This window comes from Solea senegalensis, linkage group LG10, assembly GCF_019176455.1.
Source record: "Solea senegalensis isolate Sse05_10M linkage group LG10, IFAPA_SoseM_1, whole genome shotgun sequence".
In the NCBI taxonomy this organism is placed as follows: Eukaryota; Metazoa; Chordata; class Actinopteri; order Pleuronectiformes; family Soleidae; genus Solea; species Solea senegalensis.
In genome coordinates, this window is record NC_058030.1 from 6,878,706 (window position 1) to 6,893,953 (window position 15,248).

The 15,248-nt window shown below is 42.3% G+C and overlaps 2 protein-coding genes across 5 annotated transcripts in view; one reads left to right on the top strand and one right to left on the bottom strand.

Moving 5' to 3' along the window:
• The window catches only part of LOC122776381 (receptor-type tyrosine-protein phosphatase zeta-like), a 940,026-nt gene that overhangs the window by 60,801 nt on the left and 863,977 nt on the right, over positions 1-15,248 (top strand). The gene's annotated exons all lie outside the window — the stretch shown is intronic.
• Positions 2,780-15,248, bottom strand: part of cep290 (centrosomal protein 290) — a 28,595-nt gene continuing 16,126 nt past the window's right edge. Inside the window, 19 exon segments of the mRNA XM_044036974.1 lie at positions 2,780-3,362; positions 3,688-3,782; positions 4,933-5,006; positions 5,126-5,267; positions 5,518-5,684; positions 5,813-5,935; positions 6,017-6,181; positions 6,515-6,601; positions 6,682-6,816; positions 9,456-9,579; positions 9,776-9,931; positions 10,059-10,201; positions 10,288-10,410; positions 11,001-11,222; positions 12,377-12,514; positions 12,886-13,174; positions 13,853-13,859; positions 13,955-14,069; positions 14,777-14,884. Of these exon segments, the coding sequence (XP_043892909.1) occupies positions 3,118-3,362; positions 3,688-3,782; positions 4,933-5,006; positions 5,126-5,267; positions 5,518-5,684; positions 5,813-5,935; positions 6,017-6,181; positions 6,515-6,601; positions 6,682-6,816; positions 9,456-9,579; positions 9,776-9,931; positions 10,059-10,201; positions 10,288-10,410; positions 11,001-11,222; positions 12,377-12,514; positions 12,886-13,174; positions 13,853-13,859; positions 13,955-14,069; positions 14,777-14,884 (2,658 nt within the window). The 3' untranslated portion in view covers positions 2,780-3,117.

Genomic DNA, 15,248 nt, shown 5'->3' on the forward strand with positions numbered 1-15,248 from the left:
TACTATGACTTTTTTGACACATTTTGGATGACATACTAACCTATGACTTTTTTGTCACATTTTGGACAACATACTATACTATGACTTTAACTCAACTGCTTATACTGTGATTGTCCATCTTTGGAGACGCTAAGGTGCGCAAGTGAAATAATATTAAGAAAAAAAAAGTTAGTGTTGAACCAATTCGGTTTTATGTCCAACTGTGAAATGCACTTCATTCCCTACAGTAACAGTCTCATGACAGTAAACAATTGTGACAGTTTACACACAACCTTTGAAATGAATCATCTATGTTAATACTTTTAAGGTAAGAACTACAAGAGGATCCTTTCAGCAGCTTGATGAAGGGGAAACGCTCGTCCAGCAGGTGGCAGGATTTCAATGAGAACATGAACATTGATTAATTTCAGGTGGAGCTGCTCCTGCACTTTGAGGCTTAATTTCTCAAAAATGATAGAATAGAATAGAATAGAAATACTTTATTCATCCCCGAGAGGAAATTGTTTTGACACAGCAGCAATACAATACAAAAAATATATATTTTAAACATAAACATTTAAAGTAAACATAACATGTACAACTGTGAAACAATATGCTGGTAGAGATACAGCAAAATTGTTTGATAATGAGTGAGGGAATAGTCAGCATGCTCCTGAGGTCAACTTTGTCAACCACTGTCTGAACTTATGGGCCAATGTGTTGTTATAATACAGTAAAAATCAATGTCTTAAAATCAGCTCGATTGATTGCACTCGTCTTAGTAACGTCTTATTTTGAAAACCGGAAGTGATCTCGCTCGGTATCAGACGAGCGCTGACATCAGTCGACTCCCAGCATTCACCTTAAGTTTGACTATACGGGCGCACTTAAAAACGTTGTTGCGGATGGCTTGACCACGCGAAGACGAATGACGGTTCATTTGACCGCAGTTTGTGGCTTCAGAGTAACTCTCTTACTCTCGTTAAAAAGAACATAAATGTCATTTTTTACGTTTTTGTCGTTGTCCCAAGCTTATGCTTCCCTTCCCGATCACAGGTAGTCTTCTTCTTGTCTTGTCCGGTCACAGGTCACTTCCGGGTCACGTTTCTTGCATTTATCAAAAAAACTCTCGTTATCCGTTTTTTCCGTTTTTCTTTTCAGCACAAAATCGGAAATTGGAAAAACGAGTCGTTATCCGTTTTTTTTAATTTCAGTAAACTAATATTGAGAAAAAAAAGTCGTTTTTTCATTACTGGTTTTATTTTGAAAAACGAATGATACCCGGATTGTACCCTGATCGCTGTAGAGGAATTTTGGCCCAGTCATTTTTGCAGAATTGTTGTAATGCACATTTGAGGGTTTTTGGGCATTAACCGCCTTTTTAAGGTCATGCCACAGCATCTCAATAGGATTCAGGTCAGGACTTTGATTAGGCTACTCCAAAGTCTTCATTTTGGTTTTCTTTAGCCATTCAGAAGGTTTTTTTATTGTTATTATTTACCAAAGAATGTACAAACAACAAGGCTTACAACTTTTTTACAACTCTGCAGAAGCCTGGTAACGAGCTGTTCATCTGAATCAGGTGTGTTGGAGCGGGCAACATCTAAAACATGCAGGGCAGCGTTCCCTGAGGACCAGGGTTGGGAAACACTGCTTTAGATCGCAGCATGATGTCTTCCTTTTTTGGGATCTTTTGGCTGACTTCACTTTGTCTGACAGGTTCTATTTAACTGATCTCTTGATTCAATAGGTCTGGCAGTAATCAGGCCTGGATGTGGCAAGTGAAATTTTCCAAAAAATGTGACTAACCACAGTAACCTCATGATTTTACACTTGGGGCCATGTAGGTTTGGATAGTTTTTTTCCCCGTAATAAATAAAGTCATCACTTAAAAACTGCATTTTGTGTTTACTTGGGTTATCTTTGTCTAATATTTAAATTTGTTTGATAATCTGAAACATTTAAGTGTGACAAACATGCAAAAAAAATAAGAAATCAGGAAGGGGACAAATACTTTTTCACAGCACTGTAATTGTGGAGGCATAATATTTGATTTCTCCTTTAACTGTTTATATCTTGGAGAACTTCCTGAAGGCCTCAGTAAAAATTCAAATACTCAGGTTAGCACGACACGATTTATTCAGTCTTACTGCGATATCGGAATGTACCTCTTCGTGTAACAAATGGCTGGGCAGCTGGACATTTACTGCGAGTCATATAATAATATACTGTAAATAAATACTCTATCTTATCCGACACTTGTTTCACTGCCTAAGTAAAGAATTAAAAGGTCAAAGATGTGAAGGTGATCGTATCAACGCTGCTTTATTGACATTCACATAGAAGGACAATGTGTTTGAACAAATATAAACCTCTTATTAATATGCTACAATTCTTTAAATCACTAGGGAATTATCTTACATTGATACAAACTTCAGAAAGAGGCTAAAGCAGCCATACTGTACTTTACAATCTTCTAACAAAGACATTTGCCAATAAATATCAAATCTACTACAAGAAAAAAACTTTAATTTCATGAAGGTTAAACTGATCATTTAGATTTAGGAGGAATGTATCAACAGAAATTGAAATATTTAAAGTCATACATGTATTTTTATTTTACATTTCTATGTTTTAATCACCTGAAAAAAAATAAGAACGGTTGTGTGTTTTTGGAGCCTCTTTTGGCACTTTTCCACGACACAGTTCCAGCACGACTTGGCTCGGCACGGCTAGACTCTGCACCAGCATCAAACCGAACAATGCCAAAGTGTAGATTTGAAAATCCTGAAAACATGTTCATCTCCAACATTTAGCAAGGAAATGTCTCAAATCTCAATATTTAACAGAGAAGTCTGGTTAATGTAGCGTCCGCACCACCGAAAGCCGGCGATTGCGAGCCGAAACACAACCCCTTTCCGCTCCCACTGTATTTCAGTTCAGTTCAGTTCTGATTCTAATGATTCAGTTACACCAAAAATAACTGCTTAACAAGTCAGTCGTCACTTTTTCGTGAGTGTCTCGTATAAAACAACATCACGGCAGAAGATGACCTCAGTTGCTAAGGACATAGTGGATTTTTAAAGCCTAAAAGTGTATGATATGGGTGTAGTGGGAACAGTCGTGGTGACCCCCGAGTTAACTGATGGACACATGGGGCATTTGAACCTCGACACCAAACTGACCGCACACTTTCCTCAGCTCTCGCTCCAGCAGAATGTTCTTCTTCACCTCCACGTTGTAGTTGTACTTCAAGTCCTCAAGCTCCTCAAAAAACGACGGGTCAAAGTTCTCCAGCGCTTTCGTCAGCCTGCTCACCTCGGTTTGGAGTTTGGCTTTCTCGCTTTCCGCCGCCTGCAGGAGGTTTGCCAGCGTTCCCTCATCTATCGGCGCGAGGAGAGAAACACGTCACGTCACTTGCAGTACAATACGTTAAGAAAATAAGAAAGTGGAACGTCATTAAAGTCATCGTTCAGGATTTTGGAAACACCGCAACCAAAATCCCATAATGAATCAAAAACGAAGAAGAAATCACTGCAGCTTTAAATAATATTATTCTTTTAGAAATCATGATTTTGGAACCGTAAGCGTGCAGGACAGTGGACTTTCGTCTCGATCAACATCTGGTGAGGACTTTTCATCAAAATGAATGGTAACGTTTGATTATACAGGCTACAACACAACATCAGTGGCGATTTGGAGTCTCACCGAGTTTGGGAGACGCCTCTCCGTAGCGCTCACTGTGCTTGTCCAGTCTTTGCTTCAGAGCCGCGTTCTCCTTCTGCAGCTCGGTGTTCAGCAACCTTTGGTCATAACGGTAACATAAATAAAGGTCATTTCTATCTTAGTAGAAAGTGAGATTATTTCAATATGTTTGTCTCACTGTGTGCCATGATGTAAAATCACAGTGAGAAAATACTTGATTTCTGCAGTCGTCTGACATGAGAGTGAATACAGATTGTACCGTTTGACACTAAAGACACAAGCCAGATGTCCGAGGATGTCCGTGTGCTTTACAGTACGCGTGATGACACATTCAAGGTGTTTTCCAGACGGTAATTGTTTTTGTGACAGACGGTAACTTGGAGAGACAAAGAGGGCGTCATTCACTTTCTATCGTCATGTTCCTGGTTTTCAGTTTTCAAGACAAAACCACTGGCATGTATTCTTATATTCTCTACTCACGGAGAGCAAATGTGAGCATAATAATCTCACCATTTCCAACACATACATTATATGTCTGAGAAATGAAGCCTGTTAAAAGGTCCCTTAATTAAAAGTGCACTGTGGAACTATGCAAATATTGTATTTTGTCTTTATTTGCAGGGTAAACAAATGTATTGTAACAAATACTTTAGAAATCCTTCAAAACTAAAAAGGGTATTGTTTTATTTATTTGGCCAATGACAAATTGAATTCCCCTTTTTGTCTCTGAGAAGTCAGAAATGAATCAAGCACAACATTCAACCACTAAAACTCATGTTTCTGTTCAGGAATGCAAATAAATAACAACAATTTGACATCTTAATGAAGAAATAATCATATACTTTACAATCTTTTCCTGTTTTTTTTTTGTAAAACAATACATTTGAAAATTCATACAGAACAATAATTCTTTTTTAAAGCATTAAAAATATCATTTTGGTTAAAAGAGCTTCTACATACTGGTGTATTAACCTTTAGAGAAATGTAAAAAATGATTTTAACAATTACCAGTGCTGTTAATTTAGGGCAGCTGTGGCTTTGAGTGGTGGTTTAATACATTTGTTAAAACAGAAAATCCTACTTTGCACTTACGTTACCTTACGTAAGCACCAAGCATCTATTTCTTGTGGTTGGCTGCTGAAACTCTTCAGTATAATCTATGGCAATGAATTCTTTAGCTCATTTAGCTCAAAAACTTTCTATAGTCATGTGACAATAACAGAAGTTATGTGTGGAAAGATAAAGTACCTCATTGCCTGGAACTCTTTGGCGAGTCTCGTTTCACTCTCTGAGGCAGTCGATCTGCTTTTTAACTTGTCAACCTGAGGAAGCAGGATTTAAACACCATATTGACACAGTGCGTGATGCGCAGAGTGACCAGTAGAGGCAGTAAAGAAAGCCCTACTCCGCTTGGACTGTATGGTTTAGGTTTTGCACGTACCTGATCTTCAAGCCCCCAGATGCTTGTTTGAGCTCCTTCCTCCCGCTCCTTCGCCTCCTTCAGCTGGTGCTTGAGCTCGGCGAGGCTCGAGGTCTTCTGTGAGAGCGCCGTCTCCAGTTCCTTCATTTTGTTTTCATACATTCTGCAGACGGAAGACAAAACCACAATCTGGCTCACAATCTTCACATCCCACTGGGAAAGAAAGGTAAGGCACGAATGAGAAGGTGTAAACCGACTCAGGGAAATGACGGAAAGAAGGATTTCTGTAAACAACAGAATAGAAGAATCATTTTTTGTATTGATTTTCTGATGTCATGTGACTGGATAACCCCACCCCTCAGGGATAGTAGGAGTGTTTCAACCTGTTCAAAGCCCCTCTCGGATAAGCTGACCTTGTTACGACAGACGCCTTCCAGTTCTTGTCTGCTCCCTCTGTGAGCGGCGAGGACAGAGCTGCGAGAAGCCGCTTGTCGGTTTCTTCCAGCTTTGCCTCGAGCTTCTCGTTATTCACCTCCAGATTCATTTTGGTGGCTCTCAGCCTCTCGGCAGTCTCCGCTTCCTGTTAGCAATATGAAACATGCACAGGTGAGACAACAGGAACACTTTCTAACCAAACAATGAACCACTTTCCAAACATTTTTCATCGAATGTTACACCGTTATTGTCGGAAGTAAAATGCATCGTTACCCTTTTGATGCGCTTGCGCAGGTGTTCGTTTTCCGTCACGATTTTCTCCAGTCCTTTGGTTTTGGATTCCAGTTTGGAATTCAGCTCAGCCTCACTTTGACTCTTTAGCTTCTCATAGTCGGCCTGGAAAACACCAGCGAGTGTCAGTCAGAACAAAGACGACAAAAAGGATAAAGAGCAGCGCTAAAGATGGTGGTCGACAACCTTTAGTTTCTCATTTTCCTGCTTCAAAGCAGCGGCTCGGTCTTTATTCGCGGACGCGCTCGACCTCTTCAGGGTCTCATTTTCTCTCTGTACCCTCTCCACCACCTTCTTCATCAGCCCAATGGTTTTCTCCAGTTCAGGTACAGTTTTACCACTCTGGCCAGCCTGAGAAATAAAATAATAATAAAAAGAAGTTGAATTGCTGCTCTCTAAATACAATTTCATCACAATTAAGCGATTACCGAACTGCAATAGCTTCAATACATGTTCTGCTAAACATTGACAGTTCTGCTAAACATTGACAGTACAGTCAATGGACTTACAACTTCCTGGCAAGATAACGTGGAGCACGTGGAACGTCTCTTTGTGAGCATAAGAGAGCATCGAACTTTCTGCTCTTTTAAATGAATATGGAGGACTGTGGATGTCGCCTCACTCACTCACTCACTCGCTGGGTGAAAGCGTGGCTTTTATTCACACAACTCAGCATTAACTTACTCCATGCACATGGGCCAGCTTTTTCTTCACCTCAGCATTTTCCTTTTTCAGAGCAGTGCATATCTCCTTCAGGTCTGCAACTTGATTCTGCACAAAAATAAAGGAAAACAAGCCTCACGATGACTTCTGATATCAAACACTGACACAAGACTTCGCGGCACACGCACCTTGAGTCTCGGTAAGTCCACGTTGCTTTGCTCCAGCTTAAAGCGCAGCTCCAGGTTCTCGGAGGCGAGCTTGAGGTTTTCTTTTTGGAGGTCGTGATCCCGCTGCGAGGGAGTGCCGGTGCCTCTTCCTGAAGTCTAGAGAGAATGATATCAAATGAGCCGAGTGTGTGATTCTTACGACTGTGTGGTCCGACATCTGCATCATCAAAAACCAGGTTTATGACACGGTCTACCTACACGTGACCACACGGGGGGGGGGTTGGGGACAAGCCCCTTGTAACTACTCTTGGGGCAATAAGCTTTCCAATTCTACCACAGCACTATCACTTCAGCTGGGTGACTTTAGAATCCTGTGGTACCTTCACATATCTAGGACATCTGCTTTCTTGTTTGCGTATGGACTCGTCCCTTTTTCTTCTAACAAACCCCAGCTGTTTGCTCGGAGTGCTCCTGGAGTCCACATCTGCTTCTGCTGAGCAGGACTGTTCTGGATTATCTGCCTCCGTTGCCTCCTTTGTAGTCAATAATGCTTTGTCTTCCAGGTCAACCTGCTCACTATCCTCTTCTGACTTTTCTGCGCCGACTCTCACACCGTCATCTGCGTCTCGACAGAGGAGTTCAGCAGCACCCTCTTTATCCGGAGATTCACTTGTTTCATGGCCTGTTGCTGCTGCCTCGGACTTAGAGGATGACAGATCCGAGCCTGGTCCTTCTGACAGATCGTCAGCATCAGCCTCTTTTTCTTCCGTGGTTTGTGGCTGACAGTGCAAGGTGCCGTCTTCCCTTTCTTGAGCCACATAAAGATCAGAGGCATGTGGGCTGTCTTGAACATCATCCTCAACGCGATCAGCGTCATCGTCTACATCTACGGCTGTGTTTTCTGCCCTGTCAGGGTTCCTTTCCTCTTCTCCGTTCAAGCTGGTTTGAGATTCTCCGTCTGTCTGGCTCCGTTCTGGCGCCCTCTGATGGCCAATGGGGCTGACAGAGCAATTGGACGATTCTGCAGGATGGGGTGCGGCATTCCAATCGCATGACCCATCCACAACATCAAAAGTGACAGAAGAAATCCCTCTCAAAGCCTGGGAGGGGGAGCTTTTTACCTTCACAGGCAATGAATTAGTTTGCATCCAGTGATGAATGACACGGATTAAGAAAGAGAAAGCAAAGAACAGTGAAAGTCAATAAAAGAAAAAAACATCACTGACTTGTTATAGCCCCCCACCTTGGCACTAGGTGTCCCCATTTCATTTTAGTTGTGTTTTACAGACACTTAACAGAGGGTCATTAGCTACATGAGCAATAACTGGGCCCCGGTGCACTCTGTCCCATAAATCTGTCTATTTTCCTCTCTCTTTGTCTGGTAGATTCCCTCTCTCCATCAGAACAGATGAAAGATTGCGTTTTTTCCGTTTGATCTTTTGTTACAGCGTTTGAATTACGGCCAGTTTTCTCCTACTTAATCAACGGCCTCAGAGCGGAGCTGGACCACATCACGCACAAAAGGTAAATACGGTGAAGTTTAGTCCTTCATTGTATTTCATCTCTGTTTAATATTTTAGTTTGTTCAGTAAAAGCAAAAAAGGTCAGGTTCCCAGCAATCACTGATCCAGCGGTGACGTCACGTCCCTTTCCGACACTAATAATCGCAACCTTAGTCTGACTTAACCAAGAGCTGGACGGAGAAGTCATTGAGTTATTGCCAATCAATCAAGCCACTGACTGGGCAGCCTTCTTCCACCTGCGGAACATTATGAAAATAAGAAACAGTCTGTCGTTACAGGATGCTGAAAAACTGCTTCATGCTTTTGTTACATCTAGATTAGATTACTGTAACTCCTTATTATCAGGATGTTTCAACAAGTCTGTTAGAACCCTTCGGTTAATTCAAAATGCTGCGGCACGAGTTCAGGCTTCATACCTAAAAGACCTAGTCTTACCTTATCACCCTAACAGACCACTTGGGTCACAAAATACAGGTTTACTTGACACTCTCTCTGTATTTAAAGTTAGACTTAAAACTTTCCTTTTTGATAAAGCTTATAGTTAGAACTGGTTCAGGGAAACCTGGACCAGCTCTTAGTCATGCTGCTATAGAACTAAACTACTGGGGGATTTTCCTGTGGTGCACGCACATTCACTCTCTCACACTCAGGGCATGAATATGACTTTTTATATGTCATTAACCTTGTCTCTTTCTCTCCCTAGTTTGTGTCTTTCCTTCTTTCCCTCTCGCTCTCTGTATTCTCATCTTGCAGGTTGCGGGATCAAGATCCAGTTTTCGAGGCTACCCATATCATATATATCATCACCATTATTATTGCGCTATAATTAAAAGTCGATATCATTGACTGTATAAACTTGTGACTTGATGCAGTTGTTGTGTATCTGCTCCTGGTCTCGCTCTCTCTTCTGTCTCTACCTCATCTCCATCTTGTCCTTTCTCTCCCCCCCTTTTTGTCCCCCGGCTCTCCGCTGTCCCCCATTTTCCTTTCACCCCGACCGGTCGGGGCAGATGACTGCCACAGCATCTCTCTTTCTCTCTCAGTACAGCTCTATAATCGTAGTTTGTTCTTAATATTTTTCCATAAAACACAATATTCATCAGTATTACACATTCACTACCTATCTTGTATTATGTACAGGTCTGTTATTAAAATGGTTTTATGTTATTTTGTTTGATTTGACATTATAATTCAAACATTATTATTGTACCCACTAAATCTGATAAAAAAATATATATTACTTTATGATTTATATACATGAGGAGTTCTTACAGAGGGTCTGGACAGAGATTCTTTGGATATATGACTCTCCAGAGTGTGGACTTTCTCCTCAAGGTAGCGGTTCCTCTGCATCAGATTGTCCATGGCATCATCGTGAGGTAAAGCCTGGTGTTGTCTGCAAGTATAAACATGTGTGTTACACAATTATACTGTATTTTGTTTTCCTTAAAATCTCCTCTTAAAATTGGGATTCTCATAGATTATGTACCGAGTGGGTCCAAGAATGAAAGCAGCAGATGTTGTGATTGCTAGGGGTGGATCAAAGCACCGATTTGGTAATATATTGTAGATTTTAAGAGATTAATACATACTTAATAGTGAGAATCTCTGTCTCCAGGTCTGAGTTCTTCTTCTTCAGCTCCTCCATTTCCTTCTCCATTTCAGTGGATCGCACCCCCACCACCTGGTCAGCTGTTATACCTCGAGCCTTTAGCCTTTTCTGGAGTGCAACCTTCTCTTGCTCCAGCCTGAATAGACAATTACACAGGATGAAAGCAGAACCGGTGACAATGATAATATCTGAGAGTAATTGTGCATTTTCAGTGAAACCTCATCGGTTGTGTAATGTTTACACAAATGCTGTGCATGTAATACCTGCTATAGAGTTCTTTGAGCATGTTAAGCTGCTTCGACAGTGACTCAGTCTCGCGTTCCTTCTCCGTCAGTGAATGCTTTACTTTCTCCACCTTCCCCTGCCATTTCTTCCCCTCCTCCCACCGCACAACTTCTTCTTTGGCCTGCGAGACGCGCATGCATGCAATGAATGACAATAATGACACTCTTAGGAAGTTAATTGTTGAATCGAATCAACTGACGTTCAAACCTTTCCGCGCTCATCTCTGTCATTTTTCATGTCCGCTTTATTCTCCAACTCCGACTCGAGCCTCCTAATCTTCTTCTGCAGACTCTCAACGGTCAGCCCCCTGCCATGTGGTTCTTGTTGATTCTGACCATAGATACAGAGATGGAGATTTTCATCGCACCTTGCTGTCCTCAGACAGGATTCACAACACATGGTCTCATGCAAAAGATGAGAGGGATACGGCTCTCACTGAAAACATGGCTGCCGGCAAGGGCTCAAAGAAAAACAGAAAAGGCTGTCTGACGGTGAGAAAAAGCAGCAAAAGCACTTTTAACATAATGGATGTGGATTTTATGAAGTGAGTCTTTAGTGAAGGGGATTTTTTTTCTCCCTTTGTGTTCATATTTTCTGCGTCTCAGGCTGGTTTTTGGCACGGGGGGGGGGCGTCACCGTTGAGTGAGTCCATATTTCATAAAACAAATCACTTTAAGCTCCGAAAAGAACCCAGACTTCAAACAAAAATGCACATGTTAAATGCCTCAAATTCAATCAAAGCTAATATCCAAAGAAGTTAAAATCTTAGCTCTCAAAAGACATCATTCTATTATTGATACATCCACAACTAATTGCATTAAAACGTTTTGTCTTTTTCTTCAAGCTCTGTTCAATACTGACTTTCGTGGCTCCGTCGAACAGCTTACAACACATCCATGTCAAAACAATGAGATTCTGACCTGAAGAGTGCTGCTCAGCCTCTTGTTTTGTTGCTTGAGCTCATGAACTTCCTGCTCCATCTCCTCCTTCTCGGCCTGCGCACGTCTCTGGGCTTTTTGACTCCTCTGGAGCTCCTGGCTCAAGCTGTCCACCTCCTTTTTCAGCGTGTTCTCCTGACCTCTGGCCACCTTTGCAGACTCTTTCGCAGCTTGAAGTTCCTCGCCGAGTTCCTGCACTCGCACCTTTTGAAGAAAAGTGATTTAAGCCTTTTTCCAAATGTTTTTTTATTAATTTACTACCTTGACAACAATTCAGGGGCCACACGGTGGTGTAGTGGTTAGCACTCTCGCCTTGCAGCGAGAAGACCCGGGTTTGAGCCCCGGTTGGAACAACGGCCTTTCTGCATGGAGTTTGCATGTTCTCCCCGTGTGTGCGTGGGTTCTCTCCGGGTTCTCCGGCTTCCTCCCACAGTCCAAAAACATGCAGTGTGGGGATTAGGTGAATTGGACACTCTAAATCAGGGGTGTCAAACATACGGCCCGGGGGCCAGAACCAGCCCGCCAGAGGGTCCAATCCGGCCCACAGGATGAATTTGTTAACATTTCACACTAATCTAAACGTAATGTCAAATGCTCCAGATACCCGTGACTAAATGTTTGTGCCTTTATAAATCCAGTGTGCTGTGTAAATAGTAAATTTAGGCATGATATCGTTGAAATTGCACTTATATTTCTCAAGAAATTTCATGTTTTGTAAAATTATCCTTCATTAAATGTAAAACAAAAGAGAAAAAACAAAGGAGTTCTTGTTGTTCATAGGTTATTATTCTATTATTTTGCTATTTTTACTGGTCTGGCCCCCTTGAGATCAAATTGTGCTGTATGTGGCCCCTGAACAAAAATGAGTTTGACACCCCTGCTCTAAATTGACCGTAGGAGTGAGTGTGAGAGTGAATGGTTGTTTGTCTCTAGGTGTGTGTGGCCCTGCGATGGACTGGCGAACTGTCCAGGGTGTACCCCGCCTATCGCCCGATGTAGCTGAGATTGGCACAGCACCCCCCGCGACCCTCTGGTGGAGGATAAAGCGGTTAGATGATGACTGACTAACTGACAACAATTCATGAATAACGAAAAATCAAAAACCATCACTGAACTGCAGCTACAAACAGTAGTGTCTGAACTTTCAAAGGCTAGTGTATTTTTTATTTCAGTGATTAAAGGTGATACAATGTAGAGAGAAAAGAAAGTTCTACATCTTATCACATGTAACTGAGTCTGTTCTTGCCTGTAAATGGTAATGAAGACAATATAATGTGACCTTTGTCAGCTTTCTTACGAGTAAAATGCCAGTAACAAAAATGTAACATAGACATGTTCTGATGACAGCGGGGTCTCACCTTCAAGTCTTTGGTGTGTTTGTCAATCAACTTCTGCACATTGAGGCCCTCTTCTTTTTGCACTGCGGCAGCAAGGACTTGCTGCTCTGCAGCGGACGTCATCTCTGCCCGCAGCTCCAGCAGTGCCTTACTGAGACCCTGATGAGACGAGGGACAAGGAAAAACAAACGCAGTTCAGCTTAGAAGCCAAAACACACATTAAATCATATAGAACATAACGTACACTATAGTGAGTATATAAAGGGTGGACTGCAGGAAACCGTCCAGATCAGGCGGTCAATTAGACAGAGACAGTCAATAACTTATAGTGCTGTGTCCACCTGGCAGACATATCCTTGGAAACAAATGAAAGAGTTGGGGGGGGGAAAAGCCAACTAGAAACAGCCTTTTATCAGTCCAAAGTAAATATGGAGCACTGTAACTTAACAAGTGCCTTCAATTTATGTTCCTTAAAAACATAAAACCCAAAGTACCACAATTACATTTACGGTATAAGATGAAAGAACAACCTTGAGCTGTTTTTCTTTCTGGGCGAGCTGCGCTTTCAGTCGTTCCACCAGGTTTTTCATGGTGTTGCTGGGGGAGCGGATGTTGGCCTCCTTCTGGGCCTCCAGCTCGGTGCGAAGGTAGTTCATCTCCTTCTCCATCTGGGCCATCTGGCTCCTCTGATCCTCATTGTCATCGGCCAGGGCCTTCAGCTGGGCAGCACAGTGCTCCTCCATCCTGCAAAACATCCATATTGAGTTTATTTTACAAGGCATCAGGTTACATACACGTAATAGTTTTATTTAAACCACCCTGGAAATAAAAGATGAGTTGATCTAAAGCTGCTTAAACACAATGCTGACATTAAGAGGACAGTTGAGGTTATTGTGAGATAGGTATACGAGGAACTGACTTTAGCCACTTTAGAGGTTCACTTACAGTATCTTAAGAACATGCTTGCTGCTTTATCACCATGTAAGATGGCCTTGTTCCACTATTTTCAAATGTGTTATTTCAACTTTGGCAGTGTGAAATCCTTGATTCGGACAAACTTACTACAGGAGGCAGCAGACACCGGTTGTGTCCAAGTAAAAAAAAAAAAATGCTGATTTTCTCTATGGAAATATTCGGAAAATCAAATCTCTCTATTCTCCCGTACCAGTCGGAAATCTAACTCACAGACTTAAGCAGGCAGAGATTTTATCAGGTGAGAGCCTTTGAAAAAAGTAACCATGTTGTTCAGGCTACTTAAACATTTTTGGTTGCGCCATCTTCAAGGCAGCGGTTGAGTGCAAGTGCATTTGAGTGCTGTGTGTGTATGTGTGTGTGTGTGTAGTTCAGTTTCGGTCTCAGATCGTGACCAACATGCATGGTCTTGCTTTTGTTATCTGGTGCAAATGTGGTATGCGCAGGGTGTAGCCATGAGTACATTTAAGTCACACACACTTAAAACGTTGATACTTTTAGCCGAGAGCAAACACGACAAGCCGCTGCAAGCCTTGACACAATTTTCATTCAGAACACCGTGTGCCCCGTAGTGAACACCTGAGACCACAAGTGAAACTGTGACTCATGGCATGACATGACAGTAGCAGCTTCTTAAAGAGGAGAGCGAGAGGTCCTGCTCAGCCACCGTTTGCTCCAACTCAGCCAGGCTCTCGAGGTGCTCCGAGGTCGGCGCTCTGAGAGTGGGTTTCCGTACCAACTCCTGGACGAAGAAAGGATAAAGCTTTGAAAACACCTCGCGGGCATTCAAACACACATTTAGAAAGTGCAAACTACATTACAGATTAAAATGTGACGCACTGAGCGATCTATAGAAAATTTAAATTTAAAAGTGAGCACAGAAGAGGTTTTATACAGCCATGTTTCTACTACCAAAACTTTTCCCGGAAACTAGGGACTTAACCAGGAGCTATGAACATTTTCCACTGCAGGAACTAAAAGAAAACCCGTCAGGGTAGAGCTTGTAATGCTAGTAGTGCTCCTTTGTTTTTTCAGCATATCGGTCTCAGCTCATAAAATCTCTCTCCATTCAAGTCCAGCAGTTCAGGTATTTTGAATTTATAGCAGCAGAACGGTGTTTCCTGTTAATCACCCAAATTGTGACAACCTACGTTTTGATTTGTGTATTTCTTTGACAATTAATGCTGCTCCAGCTGAAGAGCAGCACTGTTGCACCTGTGTGCACACATGCAGGAGATCGGGGCCCCGTGCCTGTGACTGGCTCCAGGATGCATTGGGTGAGCTCAGACCTCTCCTCTGAACTCAGATAACTCAGGGAGGTTGTGTTTGACTTACACTAACAGCATAAGGTCTACTTTTTAAGACATGGAGACCTAGACAGTCAGAGCTGTTTAAGCAGGAGAAGATGACAAACAGTGGATATAGAAAGACCCTGACAGATATGCATACCCTTGCAGTCTGTCTGATGCGGTCCAGGGAGGTCTCCGAGTGCAAGGTCAGCTTCTGCTCCAGCATTCGGAGCTCCTCGCGGTGTCTCTCCCTCATCTCATTTTGATCCTGAGATCAAGAACGTGACGTGCAAATGAAATAAAGGAACACGTAAGCAAACACAGACACAGTTTCTGCAGTTTCTCCTCCCTTGCTCCCCTAAACAGCCTCATCACCTCATCACTCAGACCTTAACTACAGAGCATGAGCTTCCCGTCCACATAATCGCAGAAAGACACGCAAACCTAGTGACACACACACAAGTTAATAAAGCACTGCTGAGCATTAGTGGAACGATTTAACGTCATGATTTTATTTGTGAACATGGCCTAAGCCATTTGCTTTGAACTGAAGCCCGACTTACTTTAATTATGGTCAATTCTCCGACTCAAGTGAGCACGGTTGTCCCAGTAGACAAAAAAAAGTGTCTGTG